At 42.5% G+C, this 19,212-nt stretch overlaps 2 protein-coding genes across 3 annotated transcripts; both read right to left on the reverse strand.

Moving 5' to 3' along the window:
• Nucleotides 1-990: 990 nt before the first annotated feature.
• On the reverse strand, nucleotides 991-6,417 carry LOC109900678 (carcinoembryonic antigen-related cell adhesion molecule 1-like). The gene is made up of 11 exons (XM_031786471.1): nucleotides 6,223-6,417; nucleotides 5,315-5,635; nucleotides 4,469-4,744; nucleotides 3,355-3,609; nucleotides 3,103-3,214; nucleotides 2,895-2,923; nucleotides 2,564-2,740; nucleotides 2,367-2,437; nucleotides 2,170-2,205; nucleotides 1,931-1,962; nucleotides 991-1,809 (listed from the first exon to the last, which is right to left on the reverse strand). The coding sequence occupies exons 1-6, from the start codon at nucleotides 6,266-6,268 to the stop codon at nucleotides 2,902-2,904; spliced, it is 1,032 nt and encodes a 343-aa protein (XP_031642331.1). The 5' UTR covers nucleotides 6,269-6,417; the 3' UTR covers nucleotides 991-1,809; nucleotides 1,931-1,962; nucleotides 2,170-2,205; nucleotides 2,367-2,437; nucleotides 2,564-2,740; nucleotides 2,895-2,901.
• A 7,835-nt stretch (nucleotides 6,418-14,252) lies between these two features.
• LOC109901528 (carcinoembryonic antigen-related cell adhesion molecule 20-like) lies at nucleotides 14,253-17,248 on the reverse strand. Of its 2 annotated transcripts, XR_002256750.2 has the most exons (6): nucleotides 17,104-17,248; nucleotides 16,565-16,885; nucleotides 16,133-16,408; nucleotides 15,687-15,935; nucleotides 15,201-15,320; nucleotides 14,253-14,934 (listed from the first exon to the last, which is right to left on the reverse strand). XR_002256750.2 is itself a non-coding variant. In XM_020497526.2 (5 exons), exons 1-5 carry the CDS (start codon nucleotides 17,147-17,149, stop codon nucleotides 15,295-15,297), a joined length of 918 nt encoding a protein of 305 aa, XP_020353115.1. In that variant the 5' UTR covers nucleotides 17,150-17,248; the 3' UTR covers nucleotides 15,105-15,294. The 2 variants fall into 2 exon arrangements, 1 of the variants encoding a protein (XP_020353115.1); XM_020497526.2 differs by lacking the exon at nucleotides 14,253-14,934 and having other exon boundaries at nucleotides 15,105-15,320.
• Between the last annotated feature and the right edge of the window lie 1,964 nt (nucleotides 17,249-19,212).

Here is a 19,212-nt window from a genome sequence, read left to right on the forward strand (position 1 = left end):
GATGTCATACCCGATCTCCCTTCCACTACTGTTTTGTATGGGGGAACCCTCTCCCCCGGCTCAGGTGGCCAATGCGATTCCAGCAGCATTGCCACACGGTAGTGAGCCTAAGTTGCTGACTGGACCCTATTCCTATCTGCCACCAGATCATCACCAGCCAAAGTTACCCGGTGAGCTACACTAGGGGACCCTCCAGCTGCACTGAACCCACCTGCTGCTACCTCCAATGACCGGTCCAGCCCTGACCTGGGCCCATCAGGGGACCAAGCCATACCACTGTCACTAGCTACTGAGAGTACAGATTCACCTGACCCAGCCACCGCCCTGGGTCCTGTTCGGGGTGTCTGTGTCCAGGATGCCCCTGCCCAGCATGCACCACCTGACCTAGCTCCAAACCAAGTACAGTGAGGATGGTGCTTCCCTCAAATGAACTGGCGGGGAGGCTGTCAGGATACAGGTGTAGTTCCCAGCATCAGTCATCTCCACATATGTTATAGTGAAGGAGGAATCCTCTGTGGAGGATTATTTTCTGTGGAAGCACCAGAGAACTCCACTCTCCCTTTTAGGCGCAAATCATCACGTGTTTCCCAAAGGTAGGGCTAAAGTGAGCTATGCCAAACTCTTTTCTATCTGTTTGCTCTTACCGCCACATAACCTGAGTGAGATTGTCCTGGAGCAACTGACTAAGTAGTGTGACATAATTAGCCAAGTACGCCATCATCTGTTGGTCAACACTGACCTGGGCTGTCAAAACTACTGGAGATGCAGAGAAGGGGGAGAGAGTGAGAGATAGAGAAACAGAGATTATTGAGAGACAGACAGAAAGAGAGACAGAGAGAGAAACATAAACTAGGAATAATTAGATTCTCTTTGCATCCCTACAGATTTTTTTGACCGATCAGTGCTGCCGATATCAAAGAGAACTTTTGCTGCCTTCATCTCTCTTTCTACTCAAAAAACTAGCTATATGAATGAAAAGCAACACAGAGATTGTATGTTCCAAGATATTTCACATTGGGATTCATTTCTTTATTGTTCAGTTAATCCTGTGAGACAAAATAAGAAATATTTACAAGAACCTATAGTGAACAGAGACCTATGATAAATACAAAGTTGTTGATGTACTCGTTTGTGATATTTTCATCCACTCCAACTCTACTCATTTAACACTCACAGTGCATGAGATGTGTATAATATGTGTATAATATTATTGTAAATAAAGTGTGAGGGTCAAGATTATTTGTATTACACCCAATTCCAGAGTCATTAACAAAATCCATACATGTTGCATCGTTCAGTGCATGAGATGAATAAAACATTAATTCCATTATTTTATTGGAATTTCAGTGAATCTTCTGCATCCTATATAGTGCACTAGCAAGCATAGCAGGAGCACTCAAACGTCCTCCTTTCAGAGGAAAAAACCTGATGTTACATCTGTTACATGTGTAATGTGGTTCAGTGTAAACTCCCCTGAATGGTATTTAATGTAACACAGGTCATTATGGTCTGAGGGATGGCAGTTTGACCAGGGAAAGTCAATTCAAATGAGTAGGACTTCAACTGGTGTGTGTAATTTAAGGGGATACAATTTGTCCTTGTGTCTCAGTGTACTGTTACCTGGTCTATATTACATTGAGCAATTAGACAAAGACCAGTGTCTCATCAGAGGTGGAGTACAGTAGTGTCTAGTCTTCTTGGCTGGTCATCCAGTCGTTTGTTGTGTCCATGTTTACTTGATTAAGGTGTAAAACCTCATGGGTGAAGTCCAGAGCCAACTGAAGATATGTAGTTGAGATCAGCTGCTCTCTGAGTCAGGGAGAGCGAGAGAGAGAGAGAGAGATTGAGACAACTAGGCAACTATAAAGCTATAAAACAAGTATAATCCAAGGTAATATCATAACGAGGATCCAATAAACAGTTCACTTACCAATTTATACTTTTACTGTACATGGTGGAGTCCTGGATTTCCCGGGTTAGTAAAGACAGAACGAGACACACTGAGTACGTTTGTGTAAATCATCTATACCTATACCTAGGTAGGTTATTTAGGGATGATGTGGTACATCAAAGATTGTATTGGAGAGTGCTCCTTTTCATTACAGCTATAACAAAATGCTTCAATGCAGTAAGGTGCCAGCAAGGTGCCAGAGGTGCAGTACTACTTACAGTGTCAGTGTTGGTTTGTCTGGTAGGAAGCTTTCCCTAACAGAGAACAGTAAAGGACTCAGTCTCTGCAGTATATTAACAGACCCACAGTCTGTCACAATGCTGCTATCGCTGTAACTAACTCTTACAGGACATGGTGGGAACCATAGGTATACAATATCATAAGTGTTTAATTTAACTTCGTGGTGGAAACTCACTCTTGAAGGTGGTGTTGGAGCTCCAGTTTTCTTAATTGCTATGCACTCATACTCGTGTACACCTGCAGAAGCTGTGTGGGCATGTGGTGGGTGGAGAGAGAGAAAAACAAAATAGCAGCTGATGAAGTTGATAACGAGACAGATTGTTGTCAGCTCGCAAATATTTGCTACACTCTATACGCAAACCTCTCTCTGACCTTTAGTTCCTGGTGAATGGCTGGTGGCTATAGTATGGCTGGTGCCTGGTTGTGGTTGTTTGCGATCATGGGTTCTGTCCTGGATTTGGGTAGTCAGTTCGTGCCCCTCACGTCCTTTGTCAGTGCTGGACATGGACATATCCTCTGTCTGGGACGATCTGCTCAGTGCGTCTGTATCTGATGGACATCAAAGATGATAAAGGACAACTGTGGTCATCAGCTTCAGCACAGAAAGGCTCTCCACTCTCATCTCAATACTTGTATGAATGATATTACCATACAGTAATTGAAAAAAGTGTACTAGACTAAAATGATCATGTTTTTCTCTTACCTTTCTCTTAATTGTTTCCTTTCTTGTTCCTAAACAACATACAGAAAGCATTTACATTTACTTCCAAAATGGTCTGCAAAATATTTATACACAAAACCTCAATTGTCTTTTTGAAATGTATTGGTTTCCAGTTTTTTCCAGTTTTTGTTACAACCAGACGAAAAATGACTTATTGGCGTAACCAATCACATTGGTTTCATAGACTCACCGATGATGAGTTATGCTGAAATAGAGACCAAGAGCTACAGCAACCACTACCAACATCACAGCGACTGCTATACCTGCTGCTACCTCTGGGCTTAGGGGTGGAGGGGTTTTATCTGCATTGCACCAACACATTAACTCAATCAATAAACAAAACACAACCTATAGAACTGATGCTGATTGGATGTTGATCGTTTTTGCCATTAGTTAGCTTTGATGGTCTACATCTAATGGTGAATGTATCAGAGACCAGTACCTTTCACTGACAGACTATGGTCCACACTGATAACATTTCCGGTGAGATCATTCCTAGCATCACATCTGTAGTCCCCGCTGTTGTTGTAGCTGACGCTCCTTATGATGTATCCAGCTTCATGTACACCTGTCTGCTGGCCATTGAACAACCAGGTGAACGTAGCAGGCGGTACAGACTGAACAGAGCAGTAAATAAGGGTGAATGACTCCACCTCAGCGATGTGTCGGCCCAGGATGGTCATGGACTCTGGTCCATCTGTAAGCCCAAGAGCAGAAGACCCTCAGACTGTAGTAAATACAACATGCACAGATGTCGTATCTTAATTTGAGCCAGTATGCTACAGCAGAAAAATTATGAATTATTATTGTTTTATAATTAATGGACATCTTTGTAGGGGTTGCTACATAATTTCAAAATGAAAATTACAAACTTCAGAAGTCTTTTAAAACCTCAATACGTGAAAGTGCAGGAAATGCAGGAAAGTTATCATGCAACAGGGTAATCAAATTAAGATCCTGCAGCTGTATGATGAGGGCCAGGAATTTTTCCTGACCACATGACCTGAACAGAAATAAAGTGGGCTCTAAGAACTGGGCATTATGAGTGTAATATCTCATAGGGCAGGTTTCCCAGACACAGATTAAAGGTGCACTATGCAGAAATCGGTCCACCATTTCCTGGTTGCTAAAATTCAAGGAGTTTGCCTAATTTCAGTTTATGTGACAAAACAAGCAAGTACTGAGACGAGAATCATTGAACCATCTAAATTACTTTTATACATATTTTCCATAACCCAGAATATTGTATTTTCAGCTGTTTTAAGCTGGTGTGCAAAGCCGAAAGTAAAATTAAATTTAAGATGTGGAAACATAGAAATAGCGCACATAGAACAGGTGTATTGCTTTTTAGACTTGCTTTCAATGAATGACAGATCTATAACTCACACTTCTATGTGAATTTGGTCGAGTCGCCCAATAATTCAAATATTGCAGCATTAAGCCTAGTCCTGGATTTAAAATACTTGGAAGCATGCTTGTTAGTTCAGGACTAGGCTTAATTTGTGTCTGAGAATCCGACCCATAGATTATTAGATGAGTTATACACCTTTACTCACAGTTCACTATCATTCTATAGGAGGCAGTAGCAGAGCTGGCAGGGTTGGTGAGTTTACACACATATTCTCCGCTGTCGTGTCTCTTCACAGGACTGATGGATACTTTCCTGTTTTCCTCTGAGAATAATATATTGCCACCGGCAGACAGAGGCTGACCTTCCTTCGTCCATTGTATAGTAGTGATGTTACCAGCAGCCTCACAGGTTAAGTTGGCGGAGCTCCAATCTGCAAACAGATGGTTTGGTGGTCCTTTGATGTTGGCATCAGATATATTCTCTGTAAAACAAGAGGACATAGCCAAAGACTGAGGAATATCGAAGACACCAAGATGATGATGATTTGTATGGTTTTGATGATGATGATGATGATGATGAGGATAAGGTCAAGTGATATCCATTTCAAACTTTCCCCATTGTTTACTAAACTCTTAATCCTTATTGCCACATATTTTTCCACTTCTAAATTGATGACATATACCCATTGATTATTGAATGTGACTTCCCACTGGGCACACGCTGGTTGAATTAATGTTGTTTACACCTGAAATTACGTTGAATTGACGTGGAATAGAGGTTGAATTGACATATGTGCCTCCTAATCTTAGTTCAACCATCATATCCAATGTTTGTAAATAATATAAATGTAAACAAACACTGTATAGCCTCAAAAGATGGTTAAAACTATCATGTTGATATCCATAGCTCTGTCTATGAATTGGAGAATTGTTTCATTTCACCAGGCCCATATCTCAGCTTTTTACCAAAACTGAAGTGGGACAACCACTTTGTTATTTTTTCATTTAAGGATTTGAGCTTTAACTCTCTTTGTCACGGCACTTGGACTTACCATACACAACCAGTTCAGTTGATCCATTGATTGTTTCTGCTGTAGCTGTTGTTATAGCCACTCTGTATCCTCCACTGTCAGCCAGGGTCAGATTCCTGAGCTCCAGAGATCCAGTAGTTTTGTTCAGAGTGATCCTGTCTCCGTATCCAGGCCCTATAGAGTCATCACTGGTAGAGGTTATAATGTTGGCTCCACCAACAGTCCAGGATATTATTATGAACGGCTGGGCTGGTGGGATTAGATTTGTGATGAACATCGCTGTCCCTCCTTCTGCTCCATTCACAGAACCTTGTGGAAACAGACCCTGACCAGCACAGAGACCTGGAGGGAATACAGGATGGCAGAGAGCCTGGGCTCAGACAACATGCTGTACATGGTGGTACACACTGTACACTAAAACATTCCATCATTCAGGACCATTCTAAATGACTGACTCAGAGAACAGGCCCAGTAACAATCACACAGCACTAATAGTCAGACATAGCTAGCTATACGTACACACAACACAGACAGACTGTCTTGCACAAAAAGGGGTGTAGCCAACATTTGTAGTTCAAACACAGGAGAATAGGATGTGGAATCAACATTTTACTAATTTCACGTGGTATCTGACAAATACATGAATCAATAAACTGAATAAGGCATGATCTCTGACAGTTTTCTCCCCTACTTTGGTAATCAGTGTAATTACTGTACTCTACTGTACAGTCATCTATAGTACAATAATTCAATTTTAATTAAAAGAAACTGTAGCTGTGTGAAATTAGCAACGAGTGTAGTTATTGTGCAGTTAGGGCTACGTGCAATTACATTGTAACTACAATGTAAATGTACAACTCAAATATCTGTAAAGCATGGCCTAGGTAACAACAAGCGGTTTAAAGAGACAAAGAAGATATCTGCTTTACCTGTGAGTATGAACAGAGTGAGAGAGATGGCTACTGCAGTTTCCATTGTTGTTGGAATACTTTGTTCTGTTCCAGATTTAGAAAGTGCTTCTAGTACACTCACAGTATGATGCTATAGAATAGGCTGAGGTACTATCTTTAAGAGCTGTCAGCCAGGTGACAAGGAAGTTCCCCATTTACTGTAAGCCACATTGCAGTGACCTTTGTGTCCGTTCAGGTAATGGCCCTGTAATGTTATTGTGATACAGATATTTATGGTTTACTGTACATGAAGGACAGGAATTCGGTAAACTGGATAATGATCTGCATGGCAGATAAACACACACCTTTTCCTAACATCGTCATTCATTAATGTGATCCACCATTCAGGATTGGGCCTTGCTGTGGACCAAGATCCGGAATGAAGTTAGGACACAAACACTCAAAGAGACAAGGATGAGGACCAAAACGACAGCTTTTAATGAATCCAATAAACAAGCTTTAGTTTAGTCGTCAACTCAAACATGAACTTGAACTACAAGCAAGTTGTGGATCTTATAACTTTATTCAGTCTTTACCTGGACAGCCACACCCTGAATTAGGCAATTACTCACATTTGTTAGACAATGTTATGTTTCTGGTAACATTTCCCTTTATTATAAATACACTGAACAAAAATATTAACGCAACATGCAACAAACAAAGATTTTACTGAGTTATAGTTCATATAAGGAAATCAGTCAATTGAAATAAATAAATTAGGCTGTAATCTATGGATTTAACGTGCTTGGGAATAACGATATGAATCTGTTGGTCACAGAAACCTTTAAAAATTGTAGGGGCGTAGATCAGAAAACCAGTCAGTATCTGGTGTGACCACCATTTGCCGCATGCAGCGTGACACATCTCCTTTGCAAAGAGTTGATCAGGCTGTTTACTGTGGAATGTTTTCCCACTCCTCTTCAATGGCTGTGCGAATATGCTGGATATTGATGGGAACTGGAACACGTTGTCATACACGTCGATCCAGAGCATCCCAAACATGCACAATGGGTGACATGTCTGGTGAGTTTGCAGGTCATGGAAGAATTGGGACATTTTCAGCTTCCGGGAATTGTGTATAGATCCTTGCGACATGGGGTGTGCATTATCATGCTGAAATATGAGAGGATGGCGGTGGAGGAAGGACACGACAATAGGCCTCAGGGTCTCGTCACAATCTCTCTATGCATTCAAATTACGATCGATAAAATGCAATTGTGTTTGTTGTCTAACTTATTTCTGCCCATACCATAACCCCACTGCCACCATGGGGCACTCTGTTAACAACGTTAACATCAGCAAACCGCTCCTCCACACAACGCCATACACGCTGTTTGCCATCTGCTCAGAACAGTTAAACCGGGATTCATTTGGGAGAGCACACTGCTACAACGTGCCAGTGGCCATCTAAGTTGAGTATATGCCCACTGAAGCCGGTTACAATGCCAAACTGCAGTCAGGTCAAACCCTTTTGAGGACAACGAGCATGCAGATGAGCTTCCCTGAAACAGTTTCTGACAGTTTCGTCCTGGGCTGGCATGGTAACACGTGATCTGCGGTTGTGAGGCCTGTTGGACGTACTGCCAAATTCTAAAACATTCTCTAAAGCAGCTTATGGTAGAGAAATGCACATTAGATTCTCTGGCAACAACTCTGGTGGACATTACTGCAGACAATATACCAATTGCAGGCTCCCTTAACTTGAGACCTGTATGGCCAGAAGCACGAGTAGAGGACATCACAAGACTGCTTCCGACTGTTTTACGACAGATGCCGGGAGCTGACACTGTCATAGTCTATGTGAGGTCAAATGACATCAGGAGGGCTAGCTCAGAACATCTGTATTTTAAAAAACTGATTTTAGCATTAAAAGACTCCAAAAAACGTCCAATCGTTGGGCCAGGGGTGTGATAGATTCCGCAGGCTGCTGGCATTACACATCTGGCTAAATTATTATTGTTGTCTGCTGGAGTCACTTTTATAGATAACGTTGACACCTTCTGGAAACAGAAGATGCTCTACAGGAGTCCATCCAAATCATCTTGGCTCCTGGACTCTGTCCTCGCATTTCAAGGCTGCATTGAAACAATGACTTATCAATGACCCAAGACCAGCTCAGTTAATCCCTACCATTGTGACAATGAGTCATCGTAATGCTGCATCAAATGTACGTTATCCTAGGGACACAATCTAAGTAACTTAATGTATGTCCCCCTAATTACCCTGAATACCTTTGTTAATTAGCTATTAGATGCAGTAATCATGAGCCTATGAACCAGAGTTACACTATTAGCACTGAGGCCGTGTGCCCTAGTAGGAAGACCACTTTGTGCAGCTCACCCTGCACTATCAAGTCTACTTCTGATAGGCTCCCGGTAAAGCATTAAAAACAATCGAGCAATGCAGAAAAGTGCTAAAAATAACACATATTAACATTTGCAGCGTGAGAAACAAGGTCCATGAAGTCAATAACTTGCTTGTAACAGATTACGTTCATATTCTGACTACCTTTGATGATACAGTGGTAGCAATACACAGTTATAACATTTACCGAAAATACTAAAATGCCAACGGGGCTGGTGTTGCGGTCTATATAAAGAACCACATTCATGTAAATCTAATGTTAAATACTGATTTTAGAAATAATGCTACATTCATCTGCCTCACCTAAAGCCCATTATTGTGGGAAGCTGCTATAGACCACCAAGTGCTAACAGTCAGTCTCTGGATAATATGTGTGAAATGCTTGATAATGTATGCGATATCAACAGAGAAGTATATTTTCTGGGTAATTTAAATATTGACTGGCTCTCATCAAGCTACCCACTCAAGAAAAAAATCCAAACATTAAATGTCACTCCCTGACCGTAGAGAGCTTTATATGTCTCTATTTTGGTTTGGTCAGGGTGTGATTTGGGTGGGCATTCTATGTCCCTTTTTCTATGATTTGTATTTCTGTGTGTTTGGCCGGGTTTGGCGAGCTGTCGTTGTCTCTGATTGAGAACCATACTTGTGAGCACTATGTTGGCTTCACGTTTTCGTTTGATGTTTATTGTTTTTTTGGCGACATCTTATAATAAAGAAGTATGTACGCTCACCACGTTGCACTTTGGTCCTCTCCTTTCATCAGCCATGACAGAACTACCCACCACCAAAGGACCAAGCGGCGTGGAAGAGAGAACTGTACATGGGAGGACATCCTGGAAGGCAAGGGATCCTACACATGGGAGGAGATCCTGGCTGGAAAGGATCACCTCCCATGGGAACAGGTGGAGGCAGGCAGGAGAGAAGAGGCAGCAGGAAAAGGGAACCAGCGTTATGAGGGAACACGGCTGGCAAGGAAGCCCGATAGGCAGCCCCCACATTTTTTTTGGGAGGGGCACATGGGGAGTGTGGCGGAGTCAGGTTGGAGACCTGAGCCCACTCCCAGTGCTTACCGTGGCGAGCATGTGACTGGTCAGGCCCCGGGCAATGGGGTGATGCGCACTGTGTTTCGGCCGAGCATTCACAGGCTGGTGTGCTCGGTGCCAGCATCCCGCATTTGCCGGGTGGAAGTGGGCATCCAGCCAGAACGGGTGGTGCCAGCTCTGCACTCGAGGCCGCCAGTGCGCCTCCACGGCCCAGTGTATCCGGTGCCTCGGCCAAGGAAGAGGCCTCCGGTATGTCTCCCCAGCCTGGTGAGTCCTGTGCCTGCTCCTAGAGGCAGGTCTCCTGTGTGTCTCCCCAGCCCGGAGCCTCCAGAGACGGCCTCCAGCCTGGAGCCTCCAGAGACGGCCTCCAATCCGGGCCCTTCAGCGTCGCCCTCCAGTCTGGAGCCTCCAGCGTCGCCCTCCAGTCCGGAGCTTTCAGAGGCGCCCTTCAGTCCGGAGCCTCCAGCGTCACCCTCCAGTCCGGAGCTTTCAGAGGCGCCCTTCAGCATTCACAGGCTGGTGTGCTCGGTGCCAGCATCCCGCATTTGCCGGGTGGAAGTGGGCATCCAGCCAGAGGCGCCCTTCAGTCCAGAGCTTTCAGAGGCGCCCTTCAGTCCGGAGCTCCCAACAAGGATCGCCAGTCCGGGGCCCGCTACAAGGGTGCCCAGTCAGGCCCCCACAACGAGGGTCCCCAGTCCGAGGTCCCCTATGAGGGTCCCCAGTCCGGGGTCGGCAGCGAGGGTCCCCGCCCTAGAGGCGCCACCCAAGTGGGCCAAGCCAGAGGTGGAGCGGGGTCTACGTCCCGCACCAGAGCCGCCACCGCGGAGAAATGCCCACCCAGACGCTCCCCTATAGGTTCAGGTTTTGCGTCCGGAGTCCACACCTTTGGGGGGGGGGGGGGGGGGGGGGCTTTCTGCTGACCGTAGAGAGCTTTATATGTCTCTACTTTGGTTTGGTCAGGGTGTGATTTGGGTGGGCATTCTATGTCCCTTTTTCTATGATTTGTATTTCTGTGTTTGGCCAGGTGTGGTCCTCAATCAGAGGCAGCTGTCCATTGTTGTCTCTGATTGAGAACCATACTTAGGTAGCCTTTTTCCCACCTTTTATTTGTGGGTAGTTTTCCATGTATAGTTGCCTGTGAGCACTACGTTGGCTTCACGTTTTCGTTTGATGTTTATTGTTTTGTTGGTGACATCTTATAATAAAGAAGTATGTACGCTCACCACACTATACCTCTCCTTTCATCAGCCGTGACAGTAAACAATGCCTGCAACCTGGTTCAGGTTGTCAGTCAAAATACCAGGGTAGTTACAAACAGCACGGGAATGAAATTATCACATCTTTACTAATGCTGCAGAAATGTGCTTAAAAGCAGTATCCACATCCATAGGATATCGTGATCACAATATAATAGCCATATCTAGGAAAACCAACGTTCCAAAGGCTGGGTGTAATATAGTGCATAAGATGTCATACAAGACGTTTGTAGTGATTCATATGTTGAGGATGTGAAGAATATTTGCTGGTCTGTGGTGTGTAATGAGGAGCAACCAGACGCTGCACTTGACACATTTATGAAATGGCTTATTCCAGTTACTAATAAGCACGGGCCCATTAAGAAAATGACTGAAAAAAACTGTTAAATCCCTCTGGATTTAATTTTTTTTTAAAGTATATGTGACCAAATTATGAAGGACAGGAATTGTACTTTTGAATTCTGTAAAGTCAGTGTGGAAGAGGTGAACAAATTATTGTTGTCTATTAACAATGACAAGCCACCAGGATCTGACAATCTAGATGGAAAATTACTGAGAACAATAGGGGAGGATACTGCCACTCCTATTTGCCAAATCCTCAATATTTGCCCTCAGTGTGTGCCCTCGGGCCTGGAGGGAAGCTAAAGTCATTCCGCTACCCAAGAATATTAAAACCCCCTTTACTGGCTGAAATAGCCGACCAATCAGCCTGTTGCCAACCCCTGTATGTACATTTTGTAATGTACATACAGTGGGGAGAACAGTATTTGATACACTGCCGATTTTGCAGGTTTTCCCACTTACAAAGCATGTAGAGGACTGTACATTTTTATCATAGGTACACTTCAACATTGAGAGACGGAATCTAAAACAAAAATCCAAAAAATCACATTGTACAATTTTTAAGTAATTAATTTGCATTTTATTGCATGACAAAAGTATTTGATACATCAGAAAAGCAGAACTTAATATTTGGTACAGAAACCTTTGTTTGCAATTACAGAGACCACACGTTTCCTATAGTTCTTGACCAGGTTTGCACACACTGCAGCAGGGATTTTGGCTCACTCCTCCATATAGACCTTCTCCAGATCCTTCAGGTTTCGGGGCTGTCGCTGGGCAATACGAACGTTCTGCTCCTTCCAAAGATTTTCTATTGGGTTCAGGTCTGGAGACTGGCTAGGCCACTCCAGGACCTTGAGATGCTTCTTACGGAGCCACTCCTTAGTTGCCCTGGCTGTGTGTTTCGGGCCGTTGTCATGCTGGAAGACCCAGCCATGACCCATCTGCAATGCTCTTACTGAGGGAAGGAGGTTGTTGGCCAAGATCTCGCGATATATGGCCCCATCCATCCTCCCCTCAATACGGTGCAGTCGTCCTGTCCCCTTTGCAGAAAAGCATCCCCAAAGAATGATGTTTCCACCTCCATGCTTCACAGTTGGGATGGTGTTCTAGTGGTTGTACTCATCCTTCTTCTTCCTCGGCGAGTGGAGTTTAGACCAAAAAGCTCTATTTTTGTCTCATCAGACCACATGACCTTCTCCCATTCCTCCTCTGCATCATCCAGATGGTCATTGGCAAACTTCAGATGGGCCTGGACATGCGCTGGCTTGAGCAGGGGGACCTTGCGTGCGCTGCAGGATTTTAATCCATGACGGCGTAGTGTGTTACTACTGGTGTTCTTTGAAACTGTGGTCCCAGCTCTCTTCAGGTCAATGACCAGGACTTGCCGTGTAGTTCTGGGCTGATCCCTCACCTTCCTCATGATCATTGATGCCCCACGAGGTGAGATCTTGCATGGAGCCCCAGACCGAGGGTGATTGACCGTCATCTTGAACTTCTTCCATTTTCTAATAATTGCGCCAACAGTTGTTGCCTTCTCACCAAGCTGCTTGCCTATTGTCCTGTAGCCCATCCCAGCCTGGTGCACGTCTACAATTTTATCCCTGATGTCCTTACACAGCCCACTGGTCTTGGCCATTTGGAGAGGTTAGAGTCTGTTTTATTGAGTGTGTGGACAGGTGTCTATGAGGTGTACCTATGATAATTATATTGGTGGTGCATCCATACACAAATGCAGGTGTCTGTCCAATGATACTCATAGGACTACACAATGGCTCTCCCCAAGCCTGTAATGGCACAGACATACATATACAATCGCATGCCTTAAAAGCTAGTCACAGGACCAGGCAATGACTTCCCTCAGGCCTACAACAGCACAGGCATACATACATAATGCAATTGCATGTCTCAATGCTAGTCACAGGACCAGGTAATGACTCCTCTCAGGTCTACAACAGCACAGGCATACATTTTCTGCTTACGTTCTCTTTTTGCATGTCTAGTGATTAACTCCATGTTGACCCAGTCTGTACAATCACCTGAGCTCAGCCTTTATTCTGCTTACACATGTCTATTAATTAAACCTATGTTTTCTGTCTCAATACTTCTGGGAGAACAGTCTAGAGACTGGAAAATCAACCATGGTCATGAATTTTCACCTACACTACTCGCTGTTTATTATCTATGCATAGTCACTTTACCCCTACCTACATGTATAAATTATCTCGACTAACCTGTATCCCCACACATTGACTCTGTACCGGTACCCCCTGTATAGAGCCTCGTTATTGTTATTTTATTGTGTTACTTTTTGTTATTTTTTACTTTAGTTTATTTAAGGTGCCCAGAGTAAACTGCCTGCTTCTCAAGCCCAGTTGCTAATATATGCATATTATTAGTAGAATTTGATAGAAACACTCCGAAGTTTCTAAAACTGTTTGAATGATGTCTGTGAGTATAACAGAACTCATATGGCAGGCAAAAACCTGAGAAGAAATCCAACCAGGAAGTGGGAAATCTGAGGTTTGTAGTTTTTCAAGTCATTGCCTATTGAATACACAGTGTCTATGGGGTCATATTGCACTTCCTAATGCTTCCACTAGATGTCAACTGTGTTTAGAACCTTGTTTGATGCTTCTACTGTGAAGGAGGTGGGAATGGGAGCGGAATGAGTCAGAGGTCTGGCAGAGTGCCATGAGCTGATCACGTGAGAGTTAGCTTGAGTTCCATTGCATACAGACAAAGGAATTCTCCGGTTGGAACATTATTGAAGATTTATGATAAAAACATCCTAAAGATTGATTCTATACTTCGTTTGACATGTTTCTACGAACTGTAATATGACTTTTTGTCTGAAATTTCGCCTGGACTTGCCCGCGCATTGTGAGTTTGGAATGGTTTGGTGTGCTTTCGTCGTAAAGCCCGCCACACTGTGGTGGGATTAACAACAAGTTTATCTTTAAAATGGTGTAAAATACTTCTATGTTTAAGGAATTTTAATTATGACATTGTTTTGAATTTGGCGCCCTGTACTTTCACTGACTGTTGTCATATCAATCCCGTTATTGGGATCTAAGTCATAAGAAGTCTTAAGGGCTTGTAAGTAATCATTTCATGAAAAGGTTGTTTTTGTACCTGTTGTACATGTTGTATTTGGCGCATGTGACAAAGTTTGATTTGATTTGTAATAATCATGCTGTTTAATCAGCTTCTTGATATACCACAGCTGCCAGGTGGATGCAATTTTTTGGGAGAAAAAAAGCTTTTCGTGCATATGGTAAATTCCTGGGATGTTTTATTTCCGCTCATGTAACATGAGACCAACATGTTACATGTTGCATTTATAATTTTGCTCAGTGTACATGAATATTTCATGACATGTACCATGGATTACTTTGATTAATTTATATATACTTTGATTATATATGTATATATAAAATATTATGTTTGAACACACAGTATTATCTGGGCTTTATTAAAATATTATGTTTTATATAAAATTATTTATATATAAAACATAATATTTTAATAAAGCCCAGATAATATTACAGTTTGACAGGCTAAAGTACATCGCTACATATTAAAACTACAGACGGGTTTGATTCTATACAATATCCTCTAGCCCAGAAGAGTCCATATCAAGATTGTCCTTCATCAGCAAGAAGGCTCTGGGGTTGACAAATCTACAGAAATATTTACAACGAAACATGTTTTACACAGTAACCAACAAAAAATCATGGCCATTATTATATCAACAACAACAAATATGTTATTATTATAGAATTGTTTTTCATTATCAATAAATTCATGAAATAATTTTACATAATATCATACAATTCTGTATTCAATTGCATAAATGTAAAACTTATCTTATAATAAACAAATAGATATTAAAACATGTAAACATACTCATCATATTTATGACAGCATACATCACATTCATCCTCACCCTTCACCAGCCTCTTCTTGTCCCTGTCTCTCCTTTCAGACATCTACAGTTTCAGCAGTCCTGCTGCCATGACACTGGTCACCATCAAAGCAAATTACCAAATGGGGGCAGCAGAGGAGCCTGTAGAGGGGAACAAGTTATATCACCTGCTCTGGTATGAAGCAACGTCAGGTCAGTGCAGTGATCTCAGGGATAAACCTTATCCAGCAATTCCAGTGAAATTCCAGAGGAGTGTAAGGAACGAATAAACACTTTGTATTTACACAAATTAGAGAGAATGAAATATCAGGTTTGTAACTTATTATCCAGGCTTAGATTATAGAATACAAAGTAAAGGTAAAATGACAAGTCACAAAGTTCTAGCTGTGTTACTTTACACAATACACTTATTTTGTTAATTTATATGACTTGATGCCTTTATATGATCTTAATCTTGGATACACTTTTTTCCATGAATCCTAACTGCAACATCGAGCTGTAACTAACCTCTCAGCTTGTAGACAACAGAGTCTTTCAGTCCCGTGATGTTATTGGTGGCAGTGCAGGTGTAGTTCCCAATGTGTAGCGCCTCCATCCTCTCTATGACGTACAGGGTGTTGTTAACACCTGTCTCTGTCCTGTTGAACATCCAGGTGAATGTAGCAGGAGGGATAGAGTCAGCCGAACAGCTCAGAGTTACCCTGTATCCTGTTGATGCTGCTGATGGTCCATATATTGAAATGTTTTGGGGTCCAACTGCAACATGGTCAAATAAAATAATGATCAATGTTAAATCCACAAAATACTTATTCCGTGGGTCTATACACTATTGAAAAGCAAAGTCAAGACTTTGTTTGGTTTTTTTCAACGGCAACATCCAGTGACTTGGTAATTGACACAAGGTTGCCAATCACAATCACTCCTGGAATTAGGATCTAGGAAGCAGTACTCACAGTTGACGGTCAGGTTGTGGGATGCTGTCCGGTTGCTGACAGGGTTGCTGACTAAACACTCATATTCTCCGTTGTCAATGTCCTGAACAGGACTGAGATAGACTGTCCTGTTGTCTGCAGATAAGGTGATATTGTTGCTGGGAGACAGAGGGAGGCCATCTTTGATCCACTGTATGGAGCTGATGTTGCCAGCAGCCTCACAAGTCAGGTTGGTGGAGCTTATGCCAGCTATCAGGGTGGCTGGGGGACTGGTGATGGTGGCAGCAGATAGCAACACTGTAAAGAAGTTAACAGTATGGGGAGAGTAAGAGGTACAGTACATTTGAATACTCTGTCTTAATGTATACAACTTTCATATTCATTGCTGAAAAAAATGCCTTGGTGAGTCTACGATATGGTGATGCGACTGCCAAGAATAGAACTGTGGCCCACCATAGACATCCAGAGTGGTAGATCCTTGTAGCTCCAGAGCCCCGTCTGGTATGATGCTGACTCTGTATTCCCCTTGGTCCCTCAGGCCCAGGTTCCACAGCTCCAGAGAGCCAGTGGTTCTGTCCAGACTGATCCGGTCTTTGTAGTCAGCATTAGTTATGTTGGCCGTAGTGGAGGTGATGATGTTGACCCTGTTGAAGGTCCAGCTCACTGAGACAAAATGTTTGGCTGGTGGACTGAGGGTTGTGGTGAACTTCACTCTCCCTCCTATGGCTCCAGTCAATGGTCCTGGTGGTAACACATTCTGACCTACACACAGACCTGGACGGGACAGAGGAAGGAGGAAGGAAATGTATTAATATACACAAGACGTAGCAATACATGAAAAGAAAAACAATACGTTTAAATATTTTTTTATTTTTTATGTATTACTTTTATTTATTACCTTGCTTGTGAAATACAGCTATAGCTATACCTATTTGAATAACACACTTCAAAACCCATTATGTTCTGCTTGTTAATTGTAGCAATAGGCATACCTGATGTTAGAAACACAATGGCTGCTGTGAAAAGTGTATAGTCCATTGTGAAGGATGGCTCTGTCTAATGGAAGTACCTGTAGTGTTTTACAGACCATGTCCTTACTCATTTTATATTCCTATACCCCTCTGATTGTCCCCTCTGAAGACAAGGCCCGGCCCTCCACTCAGTGATACAGAACAGAAACTAGCTTCATGATAAGCTGTGTACACACATTACAATGCCCTCAGGGCATTTCCACTCTAAGAGGTTATTGGAGGTCACGTTGGTGAGTGAAAAATAACAACCAATAGCTTTGTAGAGACTTCCTCTTTAGGTCTTTATCTGTACCATCTACCATTCAGACAATAGCCTATCCCATTGATGATTCATTCTGCTTCCTATTGGCTATGGTGTGTCAGAGTGATCAATGGAGGCTTAAACAATTGAATTAACTCAATAAAGCCTAAAATGGAACTAGATGAAATTAACCCTTCGGTTTCTTAATCCAGTGCACTGCCTACTAACAATATATACAATGATCAAAGAGTAGAGGTGTTGAATATCAATAAGATACTTAACAGAATCCTAAAATGCGATATTTGGTACATAATGGAGATAGTATACATTATTAGATACAGGTTAAAGGTCCAATGCAGTCATTTTTATCTCAATATCAAATCATTTCTGGCTAACAATTAGGGACCTTACTCTAATGGTTTCAATTAAAATGGTCGAAAAGAAACAAGATAATTGCTTCTTAGCAAAGAGTACTGTCTCAAGCAAGAATTCTGTCAGTACTGTCTGGGAGTGGTCTTAGTGGGGAGGTGAACTGAACACTTGCTCTTATTGGCAAAGATATTTGGAACTCTCTTTCGAATTGGTCTATGAACTTATTTAGACGATCTTTTCAAACAGTTTTGACACTAAAAGGGCATTATCATAATTTTCACAATTTCACAGTATCAGAGGTGTGGACTCGAGTCACATGACTTGGACTCGAGTCACAAATATGATGACTTGCAACGCGACTTTGACTTTAACTCCAATGACTCGTGACATGACTTGATACCCTCCCCAAGGCCAAATATGAAAAAATATGCTATTTTAAAAAATGTGCAGCGCATCGACTCTTCATTTAACGGATTACAGTTTGAATCGGACAGCAGCCAATCAAATTGTACCAGCTGAGAAGAAGTTGTGCGTGGCAGTGCAGAGGAACGTCAGCGGGTGAATCCATATGGAGCCCTTGGAAAGACAATACCCCAAATTATTATTTTCGGATATAAAAATGATGCTGTATCAACAAAAAACAGATGAGCTATATATTTTATTACTTTACTGGTGTATCATGTAGGCTAACGTAACATTAAATCAATGAGTCTCCACACAGTCAGTCAGTACGGGAACGTGATCATTGCACCCAAGATTGAGCTACAACTGGCTAGGCAGTTGGTAGCCTAAATCCTGCCTGATGTTACTGCTGTTCATAAAAACCATTGACATACGTTAGCCTACTGTAACCACACAGAGAAAGAGTGTATGTGTGTTAAGGTTGGGCGATTGTGTACAAGCCTACATCGCCCGATTGCGCCCCATAGTGATCCTTGATAGTCGATCACTATTGGGGGGGGGGGGGTGTCTTTCTCATGGCTACCCATATATTTCAGTGGAAATATAACATTCATTTGGAAAGTAATAAATACATGTTTTTAAAAGCATTCATGATTTGCGTAAATGTAATATAGTATTACTCTTGTTAAAAATATGAAATAGTATTACATTTGGTGAAGAGCACATTATGACTTGTTTAGGACTCGAAACTTGATCCAATACTTGACGGTCTTGACTTGAGACTTGACTCTGACTTTCCTGTCTTGACTTGGGACTTGAGTGCTAAGACTTGAGACTTACTTGTGACTTGTAAAACAATGACTTGGTCCCACCTCTGCACAGTGTTATTCCAACCTCATAGTGTGGCAATATACACCTTCCTAATAATGAGTTACACCCCTTTTGCCCACAGAACAGCCTCAATTTGTTGGGGCACAGACTCTACAAGTTATCAAAAGCGTTCCACAGCGATGCTTGCCCATGTTGACTTCAATGCATCCCACAGTTGTGTCAAG

The sequence above is a fragment of the Oncorhynchus kisutch genome, linkage group LG2 (assembly GCF_002021735.2).
Source record: "Oncorhynchus kisutch isolate 150728-3 linkage group LG2, Okis_V2, whole genome shotgun sequence".
Classification (NCBI taxonomy): Eukaryota; Metazoa; Chordata; class Actinopteri; order Salmoniformes; family Salmonidae; genus Oncorhynchus; species Oncorhynchus kisutch.

Bases quoted from the DNA above. Each gene is read 5' to 3' on its own strand.
- LOC109900678 (XM_031786471.1), bottom strand. From the start codon at position 6,268: ATGGAAACTGCAGTAGCCATCTCTCTCACTCTGTTCATACTCACAG. The intron at 4,745-5,314 runs GTAAGTCCAAGT...CTTGTTTTACAG, and splicing joins AACTGAACTGGTTGTGTATG to AGAATATATCTGATGCCAAC. The intron at 2,924-3,102 runs GTGAGTCTATGA...TATGTTGTTTAG, and splicing joins TTCAGCATAACTCATCATCG to GAACAAGAAAGGAAACAATT.
- LOC109901528 (XM_020497526.2), bottom strand. From the start codon at position 17,149: ATGGACTATACACTTTTCACAGCAGCCATTGTGTTTCTAACATCAG. The intron at 16,886-17,103 runs GTATGCCTATTG...TGTCCCGTCCAG, and splicing joins CATTGTGTTTCTAACATCAG to GTCTGTGTGTAGGTCAGAAT. The intron at 15,936-16,132 runs GTGAGTACTGCT...ACCATGTTGCAG, and splicing joins CCACAACCTGACCGTCAACT to TTGGACCCCAAAACATTTCA.